Consider the following 19,379-nt stretch of genomic DNA (forward strand, 5'->3'; position numbering starts at 1 on the left):
CTGACAGTCACAGGAGCCAGTGGCTGTGTTATGCTGTGGGGGGTATTTTGTTGGCATGGTTTGGGCCTTTTTGTCCCCTTGGAGGAGAGGACCACTACAATATGACGAAACTTTTCTATCCTGACAGGAGTTATCTCTTTCAGGATGACAATGTTTCTATCCATAGGGCACGAGGGGGTCACTGAATGGTCGGATGAGTATGATCATCAAAACACCAAATGAACGAATATCCTTTGAATAAATGGTGTTGCGTTACTTCTGTAGAGTTCCAGAGACTTGGACAGTGAATGTCAAGGTGCACCAGAACTGTTCTGGTGGCTGGTGGTGGCCAAACAACTTACTACGACGCTGCATGATGGTTTTTCCTTTAATTTGTCATCTGTCCAGATTGTATCAGCGGTCCAGGCAGTGTTACAGAGCCACCAGATTCCCTCACTTTAGTGCTCAAAGGTTAAGGTTTGTCCTTCATTTCCATCTAAATATATCAGTCAGTCAATATGTTGCATACTGCAGGGCAATATAGGTTTGGCTCTGGAAGCTAAAATGAAGTGCATTATATCTTAATGTATACTGGAAGCCTACACTCTGAAAAACAGCCAACAGACTTCTATATGTACAAATATAAAAATCTTTTGACCTGGTCAGTACTGCCCACAAAAATGTTAGAAGTCCATTTGTTTAATGTGCATCAGATTGCATTTAGGGTCACATAACCTTCGCATATATACGATTTCAACTCTCTCCCTCTGAAAACTACACTTCTTGGAAATGAACCCAGTTCTCAGTCACACAAGCCTCTTCTTTGCCAACTTTCAATCAGCTAGAGCTGCAACAGCTTTAAGTGTTCTCTAAGGTTTTTAGCCTTAGTAACCACATCATCGCTAAAGGGTTTTGGCTGCTCTCCACCCCTTTCATTTTCTAAAAAATGCTGCTGTGCAATCTGCCAGTTGACATAAAGGCAAGGAGGAGTTGAGAGCATGAGGGTTTGCTGGCAGAAGCTACAAGAGTACTTAGCATCGTATCAGTTTAATAGAGACAATTGATAAATTACACATTTTCCAAGTAAAACGATTGTCTGATTTACTGTTGATGAGTCAATCTAAAGAATTTCAACTAACTGCTCTTTTAAAAATACGGCAGAATACAAATTCAGGGAGCTAGTATATCCCACTTAGTTGTTTTCTTTTCTTGTGTCTTTGTTTTTCTTAATACCCAAAATGCAAAACGGCAGTGGGAAGAAGTGGAGTCAGACAAGTATGTGAAGGAGGACAGCCTTAAAGGACTGACACATTAACAAAGGCCATGTTTTTTTGCATTTATGTCAAAATTCAGCAAAGCGTGAAACTTGACTCACCATGCTGTTGAGCTCTGAGTCGTCGTAGCTGTCCAGTGGATGAGTCCCAGGCCCCCCAATCGGCTCAAGACCCTCTTCATCCCACATGTAAGTCCCACCAGAGCTGTTGGAGGGTGACAGCTCCACAGAGGAAACCTGGGGGGCATCACCCTGTTCTGGAGACAACACCAGTGATTCCTGGGAGTCCTGCATAGGGCTGTCTTCTTTATGCCCTGCAGAAAATACATATATAAACACAGGGCTGAACAACTGCCACAAATGTAACACATAAAACTGAGCTGAATTTCCTTTAAATTTAGCTTTTTTACCGGCAAGATCCACAGAGTCCCAGTCGAGGGTGTCACTGAGAAAGCTGTGTAGGGGGTTTTGCGTAGTGTTGTCAGCTTTCCTGTTGTCAGGCAGGTCCCCATCACTGAGCACATCTCCCACACTGTCAAAGTCATCTAAAAACTCTTCACTGGTGTCGCCTCTGTCTAACGAAGAGGCAGAAGATAAGGACATGTCCTCCAGGGTCTCGCCTGCTGCTTGGCCAGTGTTCTGTCTAAGTGCACCATTTCCTCCTCCTTTTACTCCTCCATCTCCAGAGCTTCCATCACTGTCACTGTGAGATTCTGCTTTCTCAGCCTCAGCAGCTGGCTCAGTGTCTATTGCTATACCTAACAGCCCTCCACCTTCAGAGGCAGCTGAAAATCTGACATCGTCCTTGGCCAGACCTGGAAAAAGAGGTTTCTGCTGTTTGGCCTGACTGGATCGAGCCAGCCTGTAACCCAAAGGTCCCCCACTACTTCCCAGTGACTTGGTCAGCACACAGCTGGGCAGCAGAGGCTTCTTTAGAGCCCGGGGAGTCGCAGGTGCTGGAGAGATTGAGGGGCTGGGCAAAGAGGAGGCGGTTTGAGTATTCCTGTTGTTCTGAAGTCCTCCAAAGCTGCCATTAACTCCTAAACCCACTCTTCCATTGCTCAGCTGAGGGGGTTTGAGAAAACTACTCCGAGGAGGTCGGAGCTGAGTATTGGCCAGAGGCTTGGCTAGCTCCACAGCCCGGTTAAAGGAGAAAGACCGTATCATAGGCTCGCTGGTCGGTGAGGGAATCTGCTTGAAGTGAGTGAAGCTGTTTGAACGAACCATGTTGTCCAGTGCCAGGATCTTGAGGCTTTCACTGGACTGTGAAAGGCTGTCTTGAGAGCTGCTTCTGGGGGAGCTGGAACCTAACCTTGGCCGCACAAGGCGAGACTCTGACCCTGTGCGAGCGGGAATGTTGGAGCCGTTATGGCCAGTTTTAGAGCCTCCATTCAGTGGGCTTAAGCCTAACTTGGTCCCCACTTTGGGACTCATCTTTGAGGATTGCTTAGGGATTGCCTTGGGGCTAGACACAGCCATCATCAAAGAACCTGACCTGCGCATCACAGGCGTCGCTGGAGAGCCATTCTTTACCTCCTTTACCAATGAGGGAAGTTGTATGTGAGCCTTGTCTTCACCTCCATCCCCGGGGCTGGTGGGAGTGGCGGGGTTGGTCGTCACCTCATCTCTTTTCCATTTCAGGGAAAAAGGAGATGCACGGCTCATACCATTAGCGTGGGGGGGAGTGGTCTTCCCGTCCTGGGTAGGGGTGGTTGGCTGCGTAGAACCATTGGTAAGGGGGCTAGTGCCGCCAGTCGAGGAGCGTCCACCGAACTTAGGCAGTCTGGATACCATGGCAGACCTAATGGGTGCTTTTTCTTCCATTAGATGCCAACAAAGGCATGGAGGAGCATGGAATTATACACAACTGGGGAAAGAACAGACAGAAAAACAGAAGAAGAGGTGTTAAGATTTAAATGTATATTACTTGACTTGGGATACTGACAAGCAGCAAATTTTTATTTATGCAAAAAGTTTCCACACTGAAGATTTTTTTAATATTGGTGATTTATGCTTTAATACAGAGCAATCCATGTTTAAAAAATTCTGAATAAATCAATATACAAACATAAGTTTTTAATGGGCATCTATATACATCTTGTTTGACTAAATACTGTTTGATTCAAAGTGTATTGTACTGGCCTATTTGCCTCCAATGCTAACGCCATTGTCTCACTTGGAGCGATTAACACTGTGTGCAGTATCTTTTTCCTGCCAGTGATATAAAAACACACCAATATGAAACGTTCCAGAGGGAAAAGAAAGTCAAATGTCATTGAAAAACACACAATAGCAAATCCGGTCAAATGCACAAACACCCGCAGGAGAGAATTTCTGTCCTCTTCAGTAATGATATTTTAATTATCTACAATGGAAAGCAGTAAATAATACCAAGGCTAGCTCTGTCCACCTGCTGCAGAGGTTGCATGTCTGTCTCCTTTTCAGAGATTGTTGACTGTGAGTAGCATTAGGGATTAATCTGGCAGGCTTACAGGGTGACCTGAGACTTTGTCACAACAGCTCCATCACAATGTGCTCGTGTGGTCACATGTGGCACGTAGGATAAATGAGTCTCTGTCCTTTCTGCTGTCTCTAAATAGCACCAAATTTCGATCATACTGGTAAATCTGATGTCTCTGCACTGAACCCATTTAAACATACTTGTGACTCTAATCAAAGCAGATGGCAAAAGCTTGCAAAACTAGTGCAGCAAACAAAATCGTGCACTTGTTATGATCTGTTTAAAACAAGGTAATTCGTCCACATGAACTTCCAAACTGTAAAGGTAAGTAAAAGGAACAAGCAAGACATCCTTAATAAGACGTTAATGGCATAATGAGCTGTAATTTTCAAAGAGCTTCACACATGACGTGACCTGTACCTGGCACCGGTTTTGGAGGGTTTGGCGCCAACATGCCTAGCCAAAACAACAATTGGCAAATGGATAGAAAACGCCTGGGGGACAAGGGGAAACCAGCGCTGGGAAAGTGGCCAGGGCACTGTGAATAGTGAATGGAGGATGTACAGCATGTAAAGCCAATGGAGGGAGAACACAAGGCTGTTTCCTCTCACTCATTGTCAAACTCATTCAATTCCAATCAGCCAAGTGACAACTCTACATGTGTTGGTGGTTCACCTGCATGTTACATCCATCTGGCTTGTGCTGGAATTTCATAAATTGAAAAGTTGCTGATATCCAGATGGCTGATGTGGTTAGCAGAAAGTGAACCATCTGCATGAGGAAGCAGAACGGTTACTGAAAACTCGGCACTAGAAACTGTCTGCAGAAACAATCCAGTGGTGCATCAAATAATATTATCGTTCACAAATGCATACGAGCACACGGAGAGTGAATCTTCAGCCAAGGCCAAAGCCCCAAAATGTAATAGTTCAGCTTAGTAGTTTTTAGGTAATCCAGTTGCAACTAAATGCAAAGAAAATCCTGCCGTATAGCTGATCTACGACAGATCAAGCAGATATTCAGAAAAGCCCAATACTAGAGCAATGATTAAATCAACTTTTGAAGAGATGGGGGAGGGGTGTTGTGTCACAATGTGGGTCTCCTCTTCTGAAACTCTGTAACACACTGCCCTACATTCCCACGCACAGACACACGTGTCTACAATCAAAGAGACTCACTCCCCACCGCCACATAAGTGTCTGGCGATGTCACCATCCTAATCTGTTTCACAAACACACATGGCGATGAAACACAAAAACACACACTTACACACACAAAATCAGGTCAGCACGCACAGGCAGGGTAAATGAAAGCCTCTTTGCCCTGGTGAGGGGGGGTCGTGGCCATGTGTGTCTATGTGTGTTTAATGGGTAGCAATTAGACCAGAGGTTTTCACTACTGTCACAACCCCAGAACCTTTCAAGTTTCATTCACATCCAGAGTGGCAGACCTCTATTACACAGCAGCAAAAAACACGCACTGCTGTGGAAAAATGTTTATTCATCTGGGTCATCTCACTCATCACCCAGTCACTGAAAGATATCCGTCTGCACTGCTGGTGTTTTTCTATTTAATTCCATTTGTGTTATACTTGAGTCATCTTTGAAAGATTCCACTGCACAGATTCTACTCGTGTCATGTTATAATTTTCAGTTCTAATCAAAGAAAAGCTGCACAAAGACGCAGTCAAAGAAAAATTATAGTAAATCGTCGTGGTGTCGGCTTTACATTTACAGCAATAGCAAATGTAGGACAACTGTAAGGCATGTTTAGCAGGCGCTGTAAAGTAATAGCATGATCATTAATGAGAAGTCGAATAATCCAAAGAACTGGTTGGTAAATAGGAGGAAAGTTATCGGATCTCAAAACATATAATTACATTTAAACCGTATCTGAAGAGACTTTTTGTGCACTGACGCAAAATCTAAACTAGTTACGAGCTCCTGTGTTCAATGACAAATCAGTAGCCGACTAATGTTCCCTCATCCCTGCATCCCCCAGCGTAGATCTACTGATGAGGCACTGCCTGTATTGATTTTTCCAGCACTCCCGCCAATACAACATCCAAGCTTCCGTGCCAGTGCCAAAAACGATCCTATTTAAATTGCTTGATATTGCTTCATTATAAACAAATTTGTCTGGAAAAAAAAAACTGTATTTCAAACTTCACATGCATCAGCATGTAAGTGCTCGTAAACAAAAGAACCGCACAAGCATTTTGTCTGAATAAGACTCGAAAAATGTACCATCTGAACCAAGCATTCTGTGCCAAATTACAGTGAATGAATGACAGTTTCGGTTTTTCAGTGCTCTGAACAGTGTAGTGTTTATAGTCCCAAAACTAGTACAAAGACAAAGGTCAACACAATAGAGCGACAAATAAACAACAAGATCCTAACTGACTGACACACATTTAGAGGTAGAGCAGTAAACCTTGCAGACCATCTGTCAAACGCTCATATCTGAAGGTCTGCCCCTCCCCCAGGGTAAAGTACTGGGAATAAATATCCCACAGCTTCTCCAACATCAAGTATACGTGGCCTGCATTAAATCCAGTGTTTCTTGTGTGGCTCTGCACCACATATGAAACATCAAACCCTTATAGTGTAAAGGCATGGACAATCTAATAAAACCCAACTACAGTCAGGATTATTATCATGCTTATAAATAATGAAAACTTCTATCTGTGGTATGGATCAGACCAGCCCAGATTAACATATAGTATTACTCAGTGCATGTATGCTTTCTCCATGGTTTCACTCACAATCAATTAGGACAAACAACAAGGTATCAGCAAGCCAAAAAGAGGTCAAAGGGTTCACAAATAGGAGACGAATAAACAAACAGACAGATAATGTTAAACTGAGTTAAAGTGGAAGAGAGAGACTCGACTCTAGACAGACTTTTTTTCCTCAGAGAAATCTTCTGCCAGACCTGCAGCTTTGCATCTCAGCAGCGATCCCTATGTGTGTGAAATGAACAGTAAAGTGAGATGACATCTTTTCTTACTCTCTGTCGTACCGGGAGCGGGAGCTTAATTTCTGTCTGACAGTGAGGCTATTTGGCCTTTCTTCATTTCCGACTCAGAGGACAGCCAGGCAGAAAGCACCTGGCAGAGAGGCAGGAGGGCTGAAAAATCTGATCTGGAATAGTGAGGTTGCTCATTCCTCTTCTGGCGAAGCTTTCACTTTTGAAATGCACATGCACACCAACTACAGAGATGCATTCTTCAGGAGTAACGGGATGGATGCAGATAGGATGCGACAGCCACAGGGCTATGATCTATTGGGTCACTGGGGCCACGCATGAATGGAGGTGCTCTGCTACACTCAGTAAATCCCCATTCCTGCTGTTTATCCCCACAGCTAGTCTGTCCCCATCTCCCAGTGCTCATAGTTCGCTATTATTACAAAGCTTCAGCACCATCTCTCAACAGAGCCGGATGTCAGGTTACATCCATCTTTTCCCTCTCACCGTTCCATCATTTGATTTTGAATGATTAAGGAGAGGAGGATTTTATTTGACTTTATTAAAACTCTGGGAACCCGAGAGCAGGAGGGAGGAGACGGATTTCCTGGTGGGATTCTTATACATGTATTTATGCATTTCCCCATACGGTGACCTTTTAAGGCGGAGTCAAGCCTTTTCTAGAGTAATTTAGAGAGAAAACGGTTTATTAAAATGTCAAAAAATGGAAAAACAACAACTTATCATGTTAGGCAGCACCATAAATCCCCCTGTGGGTAGTATTTATTCCCAGCTCTTGACTTGTGTACTGTATATTACTGCAGTATACAGTACATTACTGCCAACCACCTCCCAAAGCTTTTTATCCTGTTTATGAACATGTCTCTGCTCTCTTGGCTGTCATTTAATCACATTGATTTTATTTCATGTATAAAAACAATTAAAAAGAAATGATCCCTCAGATTTGATCAAGGTTTTTGTTTGCTAGCTACTGTTAATATGACTAAGGCAGGTTAAAAGAGAAGCTAGATTTTAAAAGTCTCGCATTCAAGGACTTATGATATCCTAAAAAAAAATAAATAAAGATGCTTTTATGCAACACAAACATTTTGCACTGTGAATGCCATTTAACAACTGTGGCAACTGTAAACTCCACAAAATGTAAAGTGATCATGAGACTAAAAACATCAGGCTATGTGTGGTTTTCCAGCTCTGATCAACAATGTCCTATGGGTGTTTATAATCTCACACATAACTGGCCCTTTGTTCGAATGTAATAAACTAAATGTGGCTAACTGTGATGTTCTATAAGCTGAAGGGTCGGAAAGCTATAAGCAGACTGATCCATATTTGGTTTACGACTGAAAAAACCCCTTCATGATATCGCTAGAGGAATCAGTGACATGTTGTAACCACATAGAAAACCTAGAGAGAGACTATTTTTTTCCTCTGTGGTAACCATACGGTGCTATACGGTGGTTTCCTGTGTAGAGCAATTTGTAGCTTAAAGTCACATTTCCAGAACAGCCTCTAAACTCAATGTTCAGTGTTTCTAACAGCGGCGATTAAAAATGCAAGCAGAGCGCTTTCTGTTTTGAATAAAAAAGTTTGGCATATCTCAGCAATTCAAGTCCACATGGACTGTAAGCTACAAAACAAAGAGAGCTGAAGAAGGGAAGATACAGTGGGGAAAACATAGAGGGGAAGACAGGAAGGAAGGATGGAGTGAGTGAGGAAGAAAACTCTCTTCTGGCACTTGTTTGTTCTTGGCGTGATGTGGAAGACAGCTGCAACTTGCAACTCCCCTGAACCTTTTGAACCTCTTTTTTTTCCACATCTTTCTCTCTCCCCTTCTTGGTAAATCAGTCCTTCATGGTGCAGAACCAATTATTGATCACAAGAATCAATAGATATATGACTTGTGTCTAAAGAGCCCAGTATGTCGTCCAGCTGGCTGTAAGGTGGGAAAAGATGTTTGTTTCAAAGTGTATGGACGCCGACAACCACTAGAGTACCTTCACTCACTGAAGACAAATTGTAGTTCTTGCTTAACCCACTACTAATTTTACACAGGAAAAAAAATATTATTCTGATGGTATTTAAACGCAAAATGTCTAATCTGGGAATGGACAAAGTGATAATAAATGTACCCTGACAATCACATACAGCACAGGCAAGTTTGTCGCTTCTTAAAGGAGTCCAGCCTCATTTACATATATTGACATAGTCCAGTGTCTCAATGGTGCAGTAACTAGGCCAGTCATCTGGACAGGGCAGTTGTGGGCCACTGCGCTCTCCCTGAAGAGATTAACAGAGTGCCATTAGAGCAGGCTAATAGAATGAGACAGGGATGAAAGCAGCACTGATGCTAGACTAATGTGTATTGAGTGAAAGCAATACTGAGAGGAGCTGCACTGATGCTAAAGGATGCTAATCCAATGAGACAGCACAGAGGGTTTGGTAATGCTGTACACTAACTGTGGAAGATCAAATGACTAAGAGCAACACAGGAAACAGTGAGTAGGCAGAAGAGGAGAAAGTTAAGGTGTGGCAACCTGCTACATTACACCGCGTGTTGAATCAGACTGGAAAACCACAAGCAAAACAGACACAGCACCACATCACACGAAACCATCGTCCAGCCACAAAAAAAAAAGTAGATTAGAAAATGTTACCTTAACTCAGTGACTTTATGTTGACCTGTCCACTCATTTTCATCCCCAAATCAACCATTTAGGTGAGAGCTAAACCCCCCGCCAAGTCACTCTGCACTTTGTTTCCTCCATGATCTGAACTGAAAGTGAGGCAGCACCCTAAAGAAAGTAGAGCACAGGAAAAGGAAGAGACTCTCAGAGGTTGAGCTATCTGCTATCTGGCTCTGTCCTTGTAGATGTGTGTGGCGTGTGCTGAAGGGGGTGTGGGTGGAGAGAACAGATGCTTCATGGGCACATCAATATTTGATAGGGTGTCTTTAAGTAACCCCACCCCACCCCACCGAGGAGAGGAGAGGAGAGGAGAGGAGAGGAGAGGAGAGGAGAGATCATGATTCTGCGAAAACACAACAAAATCATTATTTATATGTATGAACAGAGGGAAGAGTCTTATCATCCATCCACAACATGGTCCAAAGTCTAACGCCACACAATCCTCCCAACACAGGAAATACTATCTAATAGCTTAAGTAGCAATTTTTAGCGTGCTGCCTCATAATGTCACGGGATCACCAGAGGGGGATAATCAAGGAAACAGATCCTGCCCGGCACTGAACCGCACACAAAAAAGTGACTCCAATAAAGACGAATTTGTTGTGGTTCTCGTAAACATTCGGTGTGAATTCAATTTCCCCCCCTTTGCTCATTTCATGGTTGACAGCATACTGGTTCCACTCAGTCAACCGTTTTGGGTTAAGTGCCAGCAGTAAAACCGTATGAGCGTTGCCAGTTCCTCAACGTCTCCTGTTGTCACATGCCTTGATAAATCACAGCATGGAGGTTGAAGCGGCGCTCATTATCTCAGCAGCAGAACTGAAAGCTAAAACACGGCGTTTCTTAAGACTAATTAAGCTTAATGCTCTTTCGTGTAACGCTTTTATTAAACGTCTGAATCAAAATCAGCTGTTCCACGACTGCGTGACTACACCGGCGTTACAAAGTGGACGATGGGGGAGCTTACTCAAGCGAGAAATACTTCCCACCATATAACGTTCTTTTTGCTGTGACATTAATACCGCACTTAACAAACTTAGCAAAAGTCTGAACCAAAGTGAGTCACACTACTGAACAGTCACGACACTCGAAAAGTTCTCATAATCCGCCCTGACTCATCCACAGGAAAGACTGCTGTGCTCTTTCTGAGGTGTGATAATGAGAGGAGGAACTCTTGGTGGCCCCGAAATAAATCGAATTATCTTCATTGCCACAGAAGCCCACGTGTCCCATCACCGTAATCACATTCCTCTTAATACTGGATTGTTCAGTTTTTGGCATATGTGTATGACATGCGTAGACAGACATGCCGCTGTCTGTTCCCTGACCTCCACTTGAACCAAAATGTGAAATGACTGCAGTGCATTTGACAGTTCCATTTAATTTTCACCTCCTGATTGGCTGCAAGAGCTAGAAAGGCTGATAAGTGTCACCAGGCAACAGTGTAGGTGTCAATCACTGTCTGCAAGGTCATTAGGGCTGTTTATGTAGATGCTGAGGGGGGACAGCAGCCTGAGGCTACTTTTTTTTAAAGTATAATAAAACATCAGTTAGACCACGAAGCACCATGTTATCGTCCGATCACACAAGTGGCACATAAATAAGTATACCTCCAGGCTAGCAGCAATGTACTAATTTAAGCTATGTAAGTTCTCAGTCATCCAGGTCATTGTAATGATTCAGAACTGAATGGATGAGAGGTGAAACATCCTCAAGAACCAAAAGAGAAGCCCAGCTGCCCTCTACTAAAGCTTTAGAGGTTACTAATGTAGCGTGAACAATCAATCCCCAACTATTCTGACATTTAATAAATTGGTTTTAGTCACTGTTTAGGAGAGAAAAAAAGGTAAATTCTCTGATTCCAGTTTCTGAAATTTGAATATTTTCTGGTTTCTTTCCTCCTTTGTGAGAGTCAAATGAATATCTTCAGGTTATGGAAAAACAACGGCATTTGATGACATCTTCTGGGGTTTTGACAAACACTGATTGATATTTTGCTTAATTCTGCTTAATAATAACCTAAGAGCAGTCCATGTTAACAGACAGATGGCAAAGACATACAGAGAAATGCAAGTTCAGAGGTCAAACTAATGCTTTCGTCTGTTTTAAGGCATTTTTTGTTCCTAATTAAGGGCAGAAAGACAAATACTACAAGCCTTTAGCTTCCTAATGTGTCTTAGCTAACATGTTAGCCAATAGTTTTAAAGCATAGAAGTTCCACAGATGTCTTGTCAGATGATTATCTTTAGCATTTTACTATCATCTGGCAGCTCTTGAGGAAATTGCAGGAGTCTGTCAGTCTTTCTTTACCAGCCATTCCTTCACTCAGTATAGAATTTGCGTGAGCGTTGTAGCTAAGCTTATCAGTTCTTATGTAAACTGGTCTGTGAATCCAGCAAATCACAAAAGTGGGATGAAAGCTGATTAGACCCTAAAAGACCAAGAACATAAACCTTTCAAAATGTGAACATTTGCAGCATTTTTTTCTGCTACTGTACGACTGACCACTACGAGGACATTCATGTTGGTTCACGTTCAAGTGCAAAATATTCCAAATAGTTAAATCGCAAGCTACAATTCTACCAATAATGATTACACTGATATATGAGGCTTTAACTTTTCTATAACCCTGAATATGACCTGAGGTTCAACTCAAAAAAATCCCGATGGCAAGCCTCATGACTGATCTTGCAAACAAAGCGTCCATGCAGTAATATGACCATGAAGGAACTCCGCCCTGCCAGTGGGAAAGTGGATAAGCGGGATCACTTACTAAGTCTTTAAGTGCAGCGCTAAATTCACAGTAAAACATCAGATTAATGTTGCTTGCGATGCTGAAAATATCTCAAATTTGGAAGAAAGATTGTATAGTTAATGTGTCTGTATGATGTTAGACATGATATCAAAAGGGCCTGCATCAAAGCTTTAAGGAGCATAAATGATGCATGGCAACATTTTTAAGCAGCATAATATCACATTTAAATTATTTTTGAAAACATAAAAAGCACAGGCACTGAAAGATAAATCCTTTAAAAGGCATTTTGCTTCCCACATGACTCGCATGCAAAGTCTATTTCAGCAACCTTTGGGATTTACCCGAGTTCCATACCACAACAATGACATCACTCTCTCGGCTGTATCAACAACTTTTCTTCAAACGGACATGTGAGTTCATCTGAAACATGTCCAGTTTATCTAAACACTGCTCCGTTTATTGGGCCAAACACTAACTCTGATTTACTCCTCACTGCCACATGGGACAATACAACACACAGGGTAGCCGTGACAGGTGACAGATATGGCCTTTGTATCTAAAGATAATGTATTCTGTGACACGAATCTTGGGTAAAGGCTGTGAATATGACACATAAGTCTAAATACTAAGCTTTTTTCTTTTATAGATCATATTCCTAACAGATTTATCCTCTGTGAATGGACAATACAAGGCTATTAGGTCAACTTCCTCTTTGCCCCACTTCCCTCTTTCCTGTGTGCCTACTTCTTTTCCACTCAGTCTATCAGGCTCTTAACAAACCCCCAGTCTCCACTGTTTCCTTAGGCAGCACATTTTTATACAGTAGTTTGCAAACAAGTCTCTCGCATGAGGCCAGGGGGGAACAAGGCATCCTCACATCAAATCAGGCCACAGTTGGTGGTTAATGTCCATCAAATGCCATGCCTTTGTGTCCGCTTTTTCACAGGGTCTGAAGCTATTAGGTCAACTGATGAAACTAGAGGGGAGCCTAACCGAAAAAGTGCCCGGGATAATAGAGTAACGTTTCTATTCACCTCAGGAGCCTTGTGGGATAAACGCACTAGATACTCACACTTGTGTATAACCCTGCTGTGTAAACTGCTTTGGACGCAGAAAGGCAGCGAGACACAATGGAATCCATTACGTGCTGGCGGTAAATGAAGCTGCAGTTGAGCCAGCCATGCAAACACAGTATTTGAATATCACATTCATGTCTGTGCAGGTGGCTGCTTAGATTGACGTTCGGGACAGCAAGACGTTAGAGTTAAACGCGACCACATCCTAACAACACCTTAGCGATCAGAGCCAGCGCTTATAGACATGTAACAAGAAAAACACTCAAAAGTTTTGTGGGTGAAAAGAACTTTCCCACTGACATTAAATGGCAGTAATGAATGACCAAAAAGAGGCAACGTGCCAAATGAAACTAGTGCGGTAACACGAGCACAAAGACGCTCAGACACCCTTTATTACAGTAACCGGGCGCTGCTCTGGAAACAGGCCAGCACGTCGGAGAAAAACACCTATTTTGAACAGATGCTTGCAAATTGCAGCAGGTCCCATACGGAGATGGAGAATGACTCAGCAGTGTTTGTGCAGACAAGCTGAAAGCAAACTTTCAACCTCACAACAGAGCACACAGTCTCCAGCACATGTCCAATATCTGGTCCTGAGAACATAAAGACTCCATAATATCGCATGACTCAAAGCCTTGAAGGATTACTGAGGGAGACTTAAAGGTTTTATAGAGAGTGCCCTTGTGACTTGTTGTGGTGAAAGCTAAACACTGGTTGCAGTACTTGATGGTAACAGGAAACACAGAGTAACTGGATGTAAGAGGGCTATATAAGTCCATAAATGGATATGAGCCACATGACACCTGATGAGGCATAAACTTGATATGGCCTGTTTCTGCTCTCAATATGGGAACAGCATGCGGTTCTACCATCCCCTACTGTACAGTCAATGGAAAAATAATCTCTGCAATGACAGAAAATAAATATATGCTGTAAAGACTAGCCTTTATCTGCTGACAAACGATCGTTTTCTCTCATTTACTTCGCTTAAAGGCCCTGCACACCCGCACCACTGTTTTCACTTATAGCTAATTAGGCCACTGATGTTGCGCGGAACTGAGAGTTGTCAACCTAGACAGTATGTGGTCTCATCACTCAAAGTGAAAACGCCTGTCAGTGTGTGCAGCGAGTAATAGGGTGTTAGAATATGCATAATATTGGGCTTCAACAAAACTGATGACTGTCATATATCAAGATTAGGGGTGTAATGGTGTGTATTCCCACCCTGAACTGTTCAGTATGCAACATTTAGTTGAGGATGAGACCTCCTCAGTTCCCCACTGCTTGTGATCCAAACAAGTACAGTCGAAAGCAGATTTAAATCTATGCACTCACATGCAAATTCTAGGGTGTAGCTGTGTCTTCAGTCAGGCTGATCTAGGGATGTTAAAGACTAAATGTTAACCGATAATATGCTGTTGAAAATGTAATAATTAGAAAACAGATAAGGCAGGAGACGAGGCACATGTGTGAAGGAAGATGTATTGTTTGTGTACCTTTCCTGTTCAGTGAGACGGACTTCCAGGTGTGTTTGCTGACGACCTACCTAAGGCTCATGCTAATGCTAACCCAACCCAGGAGCTGAGTGTCTGTTAGCAGAGAGCAGCTGTAATGATGGAGTGTATCAATGACGCTCTGCTCTGAGTATAAACACTTTAAAGAGGTGGCGGTTAAAACTGACAGATTTCCTGGACTGATAAAGTTGCTACGACAGTATTTGTGGAGATAAGTTCCAGCTGAACATCTGTTTCCAGCAGCTGGACTAACGCTAACTACAGTAAACGAGTCAATCCATCACGAGGATCAGGTACAAAGATTACTGCCATACAAAACACTTTGGAGTTTGTCGGGCCAATCTCTGAACAGGATTATATTTTTTCTATTTATTTCATAATCCAAGCATAAAATTTGCATCTTTAGGCTGAACAATTAATTTAAAATCAAAACTCAATGTGGGTTTTACTGCTATAGCACTTTGTCTCACTGACTTAAAGACACAGAAAAGAGCCTGTAACCTGTGCTTTTCCAAATACGACAAGTGACAATGTCGGCTGGGAAACAGGCCTCTTCCATGTTAAGTCAATGTCTTGACAATAAATGCCAACATGCAGCCAGTACAGACATGCATCTGCTGCCACCACCCTGCATTGTGCTCATAATGACACCTGTGTAAACACTCTATTCACAGCAGAACAACAGAGGGGGCTCTTCCAATGACAAAAAACCCTCCCGGGCACTCAACTGACTGTATATATTATTGCTTTTTGAAATGTACACAAAGGAAAACACTCGGATATAACAAAACTGTTTAAAACTGTTAGACATCAACTTACATACATCAGAGGAGGAGAAATTGTCTTGTTTTGCGAATCCACCGTGACATTTTTCATCATCTGTCAGTCCTCTTTTCTCATTTCATTAGTTGTATGTGTTCAATGCAGTCGTACAAATCAACATTTTTTATTCACTGCCGACTCCGCAGTACATCTCGGTTGTCACAAACAATCGACTCTACACGAGGACTCTAACAAATAAACCCACTGACACATAACAATCAATAACATGCAATGAATTTACCTGTGGATATTTTTTTATTACAAGGGCATTTCCTGATCTTTGAAGGGTACTTTCGCTCAATTTCCCACCCCGTGTCTGTACATCTGAGATCCTGTGTCTATACTCTACCATGTACTAAGCTATTCCAAGCCTTTAAACATCTGTGGTCTTACCGAGGGAATGACAGAACTGATAAGCGTAGCTAAGTATAGCCCTAATGATAGGCCACATACAGAGGGAGGAGAGGGCAAGGAGGATCAGAGGAAAGTCAAAGTCAAATCAAGTGGCTCGACTCTGAGCACAACACCGCAACACACACGGAGACATGCACGAAACCACAATGCATCACAGTGAATCACTTCTTTTTAAGACCTCAGCTATTAGGTTCTTTATTGATTTTTAAGCACAGTCAGTGGGGTTGAACTTATACAAATACTGTTTTGCATTAATATACGAGACTAGAAAGAAACACCAATATGTAGAAACTACCTCCAGCGGACAGGACCACTGCACACAGCTCACATCTAATCGTCTGAGGAGCTGTTTTACTCTCACCTTGCTCTGTGCTGCTGACACCTCCATCCTTCATCTGTGATTCCTGGCATTGTCAGATAAATGACTTCACACTTTCTCACTTTCAGGATTACGCAAGCACATTTTAACATCTTATCTGTCTCAAGGCCGCCCTTCATGGGCACCACAGAGACTCGGACTACGGTAGCACTAATGTTTCTCATGTAGCTACATTACAAAGAGCGCTGACACACACACACAGTCTGGAAAAACCCCTCACATATTGAAGTGAAGTTTGGGTGGTCTTCAGCAGGCAGGTGCACAGTGTAGACATTCAGCTGTTGTCGGGAGGAACCGGATTGTAAACACACCCTCAGCCAAGGTGGCGCTCCAGGACCCTCGACCAACAGGTGCATGAGGAACACACACATGGATGTGCATGCGTGTGTGTGTGTGTGTGTGTGTATACAACCCCGCCCTAGCGCTGGAGGAAACCAGAGGAGAGTCCATCTCACTTACACTAAGGCCAATCGGTCATGCCTTATCCTAATGTGCATTGGCGCTCTGATGCCGTGGCGCTTTACACTGTCTGGGCTGTAATAGAGCTCAGCCTAAAACGGTACACAGACACCACGGGGGGAAAGACTTTGACTGACAGCAGCTGGTATAAAAATATGAATATGTGTGAGGTCGCAACCGCACGGCATAAAAAAAAAACAAGTTAAATATGAACTGGTGTGTGGTGCTGGATGTAACTTCATGACGGCGTGTGAGTCATCTTCAGTTACCCTTTAGTCCTGACATGTGCACGAGCGACACATCTCAGCAGGAGATAGAGTTCTCTTCAAGTATGAACTACTGAGGCGTACGACAACTGTGTGAGGCACCAGTTTCTCAGGATCAGTGTGCACGATTTCTTTCCTGAAATCTGCTGTGTGATATCTTTTTTTTTTTCTATTATATGCATATTACATAAAGGCCTGCTCATCCTCCTTCATGGTACAGTGACTCTTTCAGGGCATGCTATGACTGTAGGGGGTGATGTTAGAAAACATGGCCTCTTCTGGCTCACTGATCAGCACAGAGGAAGACCACTGACAGCTTCATCACAGCCTCTAAAAGTATGAACAGGAGCAGCATTGCAAAGACAGTGTTCACATCCCTTGACAGCCATAACTAAGGCTCATGAATGCTGATCACTTACCTAAGTTATGCCGTTAAAAGCATGTTTACAGCCTCAGTCTTGGGGTCAGCAAAACAGTCCAGCGGTGAGTTGCCTCGTAAAAACAAAGCCGCATGTTGTGGAGCTTTGTGCTGATGAAGTTGGAGCTAGCATGTAGCTTGTAGCCTGTAGTCATCACACAAGTTCAATGACAGGCTGCTCGCTGCTTGATGGACCATCAGCTGTGTACAGTAGAGCACAAATTAACAAGTCCACACTGAGCGTCGAACAACGAGAGAGGAGCGAAAACGCAGAAACCTCGAGAATAACTCGCTTTTCCATGAATTATTTCCAGTTTGGCGTTAAAAATAGCCCGAAGCTACCCGCAGCACTGAGCCGTTAGTCGCGCTGACAGTGTCAACAACTGATGATACCGAAGCGGTGTCGACTGAAAAAAAAAAGGAAAACAGACAGAAAAAGGCGGTCCGTAAAAGCCACAGCGTAAATAAATAGAATAAATCACGTGTTAAATGCTGTTTCAGACGAAACAGAGCAGCAGCTGGTGTTGTAAATAAACTAACCGCTGCGGGGAACCACACGGTGCCCGAGCGCAGACGGACTCACGGCGGCTTGTCATTCCGACATCCTCCACTTCCAGCGGGGCGGAGCGACTCGGTGTCACCTGGGTCTCAGAGGGTCACATTGCGTGCTAATCTTGCGAGTGCTTCTCCTCACGCCTGTGTTTACGTTTCATACGTATGTAACTCGTCTGTAGGAGCGTGTGTCCTTATTAAACAGCGGATTTATCCACAGAAAGCTAACAGCTCGTGAACTATAGCCGTCATGCTAACCGCTGATGTGACGTCAGACCGCGAAGAGCCGTAGATGATCAGAGTTGAGTCAAATCTGTGCAACAGGAGCGTCTAAGGTTCCAACACATAGGGGAGGCATGGGGCCAGAAAACAAGTCCTCAGATGGCACATACTAAAAGCTATAAGGGATTTTCAAGATTTTTATTGTGCTGTTTTTATGTCAGGAACAGCTATGCAAATATAGAAAGAGATCACATGGGACAGCTGGAAAGTTGTGATAAACTTTATTGATCCACGAGGGAAATTGTTTTATCACAGTAGTACAACATAAATAATTATATAAGAACATACAAAAAAATGTATGAAAAAAAGCAAAAATAAATCAAGCAGGGAAAAAAAGAATACAATACACAGATTTCCATATGTGCAATTTACAATTTTGCAGTTGTTTTTTGACTTTTTTTTTGCCAAGTAAAGAAAGACAATAAAGAAATAATAATAATTGTAATAATTACTTTCAATTTCAGTTTGGATTAGATTGCACTTTATTCATCACCACAAATGGGGAAACTCACAAAGGCTGTGAGAACGCTGGTACGAGGACTGTGAGACACACAAGGTAACATACATGAGGTAATGAGATAAGGTAATGAGGGGAGATGGGAGACAGGTGAGGGAAAGCCATCGGGGAGCAGGTGTGACGAGACAGGTGCAGGAAGTAAACAGAACAGAGACAACCGATATGTGATTTCAAAATAAAACAGGAAAGACAAGACATAAAATGTGCACACAAAGCATAAACTTGACAGACCTGACAACAATATTGAAAGAGAACTACAACATGTTGTAGATTCTGACAGCAGCTGGGATGAAGGACCTGCGGTGGTGCTCCTTCTTACACCGTGGGTGGATCAGTCTGCTGCTGAAGGAGCTGCTCACAGACCCCACAGTGTCATGCAGGGGGTGAGAGGCGTTGTCAATGATGGATGTCAGCTTGGCTAACATCCTCCTCTAACCCACCTCCTGTATGGGGTCCAGTGGACAGTTCAGAACAGCTGAGCTTGTTGAGCCTCTTCCTGTCCGTGCTGCCTCCACTCCAGCAGATCACAGCGTAGAAGAC

The 19,379-nt window shown here is 43.1% G+C and overlaps 1 protein-coding gene across 2 annotated transcripts in view; it reads right to left on the reverse strand.

Moving 5' to 3' along the window:
• Positions 1-18,038, reverse strand: part of ccser2a (coiled-coil serine-rich protein 2a) — a 56,797-nt gene extending 38,759 nt beyond the window's left edge. Inside the window, exons 1-3 of one of the 2 annotated variants that reach the window (XM_008297511.1) lie at positions 17,490-18,032; positions 1,663-3,119; positions 1,355-1,566 (exon numbers count right to left, since the gene is read on the reverse strand). In XM_008297511.1, the coding sequence (XP_008295733.1) occupies positions 1,355-1,566; positions 1,663-3,076 (1,626 nt within the window). In that variant the 5' untranslated portion in view covers positions 3,077-3,119; positions 17,490-18,032. Of the gene's footprint in view, positions 1-1,354; positions 1,567-1,662; positions 3,120-17,489 lie in introns of both variants that reach the window. The other variant, XM_008297512.1, reaches the window with a different exon arrangement.
• Between the last annotated feature and the right edge of the window lie 1,341 nt (positions 18,039-19,379).

Source organism: Stegastes partitus, unplaced genomic scaffold (assembly GCF_000690725.1).
Source record: "Stegastes partitus isolate 25-593 unplaced genomic scaffold, Stegastes_partitus-1.0.2 Scaffold1226, whole genome shotgun sequence".
Lineage (NCBI taxonomy): Eukaryota > Metazoa > Chordata > Actinopteri > Pomacentridae > Stegastes > Stegastes partitus.